A 2,416-nucleotide genomic window follows, 5' to 3' on the forward strand; every position below is an offset into this window, starting at 1 on the left:
TGGCAAAAAGACTTCGGACTATTTATAAATAGTGTGCAGTGATGTTGTTCACTTTTGTGTCTACTGTGATAATCGTGCAGTTTTTCGGAAATAGAACCGTAAGAGTTGATGACGTAACCACAGGCGAAAAGTCTGCTTCTTCTAGAGGATCAAACAGGACGGCAACTTCAATATTCAAAGCAACACCACAAACAGATCTACCTGTAGATGGTCCAAAATTAAAAGCGCATCCATTTCGCTATATTTTGAATCCCGACACTTTCTGCAGCAAAAAGGATATATACATCATAACATACGTTCACAGTGCACCGAACAATTTCGAGAAACGAGACGCAATTAGTCAGACCTGGGGCAGAAGGAAGTATTATCTGAACAAAAGGGTTGAGTTAGTTTTTATCCTGGGACAAGTCGCAGACACAAGAGTGATGACGTCAGTGAGGAATGAGTCGGGTATCCATGGCGACATAGTCCAGAAGGATTTCGTTGACAGTTATCATAACTTGACCTACAAGGCGATCGCTGCATTGAAGTCCACGTTTTGTAGACAAGCTGTGTATGTTTTAAAAACAGACGATGACATTTTCGTAAATTTTTACGTGTTTATCAGATATACACTGTCGACTGTTGAGTTTCGTTATGGTAGGACAAGGTTGATTCTCTGCCATGTCTGGGTGGACATGGAGGTGATACGCGACCAACAATCTAAATAGTACCTGTCTAAACAAGATTTTTCGCCAGACGTCTTTCCGCCATATTGTTCCGGATCTGCTTATTTAATGAGCCCTGAGGTGATACGCGACCAACAATCTAAATGGTACCTGTCTAAAGAAGATTTTTCGCCAGACTTCTTTCCGAATCTGAACATCACACACAGACCGTTCAACGCTGGATACAGTTTTTACGCTTCTCGTTTTGAGAAACAGTTAAAAACTGACGAATACTATGACGTTGCTATCTTTCTAATAGACAAGCTTCAAAGGATGTTCCTTCTATGGAACACCGTAATTGCAACGGAAAAGTAAAGGTGGTAACAAGGACATTTGAAATACTGATATTAGTATTCTTCAAGGCTTATCTTACCAAGGACATTTCAAACAATGATATTATCATTCTCCAAGACTTATCTTAGCAAGGACATTTCAAACACTGATATTAGGATTCTTCAAGGCTTATCTTACCAAGGACATTTCAAACACTGATATTAGTGTTCTTCAAGGCTTATCTTACCAAGGACATTTCAAACACTGATATGAGTATTCTTCAAGACTTAATCTTACCAAGGACATTTCAAACACTGATATTAGTATTCGTCAAGACTTAATCTTACCAAGGACATTTCAAACACTGATATTAGTATTCGTCAAGTCCTATTTTACCAAGGACATTTCAAACACTGATATTAGTATTCTTCAAGGCTTATCTTACCAAGGACATTTCAAACACTGATATTAGTATTCTTCAAGACTTATCTTACCAAGGACATTTCAAACACTGATATTAGTATTCTTCAAGACGTATCTTACCAAGGACATTTCAAACACTGATATTAGTATTATTCAAGATTTATCTTACCAAGGACATTTCAAACACTGATATTAGTATTCTTCAAGACTTATCTTACCAAGGACATTTCAAACACTGATATTAGTATTCTTCAAGACGTATCTTACCAAGGACATTTCAAACACTGATATTAGTATTATTCAAGATTTATCTTACCAAGGACATTTCAAACACTGATATTCGATTTTAGATATACCTTTTTTCTCGTAGTGGAAAATATACAATGAAAATAGGCATAAAAGGTATCAATTAATTATAATTAGTTAAGTTCACCATCAAGAACTAAAGAAGACATTAATTAATTATTTAAACAGGCCAACAGAACAGATGTGCATGATTAGAATGAAAGTACTATTTTATGTTATTAAAAGTAGTCATGTCTATCAATTATTGCTAGTTCTACAACTTGTCATTTCTGCTAACTAATATTAATTGTGAAAATCAGTAAAGTAAGTTGCGAATCAGGTGTCAAATCAACTAGGGGTCACAAAGCTGTGAAGCTGGCGGGTGGTGTAATATTGCAATTATTTATATTGTTATAACTGGCAGGGGCGAATGCAGAGTGAAATCAAAAAGGGGTCGTAACGAGGCTGTGAAGCTGGCGTGTGGGGAAGGGTGGGTGGTGTAATATTGCAATTATTTATATTGTCATAACCGACAGGGATGGATCCAGTGTCATATCAAGCAGGGGTCTCAATAAGGCTATGCAGCTGGCGGGTGGGTAATGTAATATTGCAATCATTTATATTGTCATAACAGGCAGGGGCGAATCCGGAGTGAAATCAAGAAGCGGTCGTAACAAGGCTATGAAGCTGGCGGGTGGGGAAGGTTGGGTGGTATAATATTACAATTA

At 37.2% G+C, this 2,416-nt stretch overlaps 1 protein-coding gene across 1 annotated transcript; it reads left to right on the forward strand.

Annotated features, from left to right (window-relative positions):
- Positions 1-34: 34 nt before the first annotated feature.
- Positions 35-2,131, forward strand: LOC121367456 (beta-1,3-galactosyltransferase 5-like). Its single transcript, XM_041491636.1, is given in 1 exon segment — positions 35-2,131. A coding segment is annotated over 1 exon segment (981 nt). The 5' UTR covers positions 35-41; the 3' UTR covers positions 1,023-2,131.
- Positions 2,132-2,416: the final 285 nt, after the last annotated feature.

This window comes from Gigantopelta aegis, chromosome 3, assembly GCF_016097555.1.
Source record: "Gigantopelta aegis isolate Gae_Host chromosome 3, Gae_host_genome, whole genome shotgun sequence".
NCBI lineage: Eukaryota > Metazoa > Mollusca > Gastropoda > Neomphalida > Peltospiridae > Gigantopelta > Gigantopelta aegis.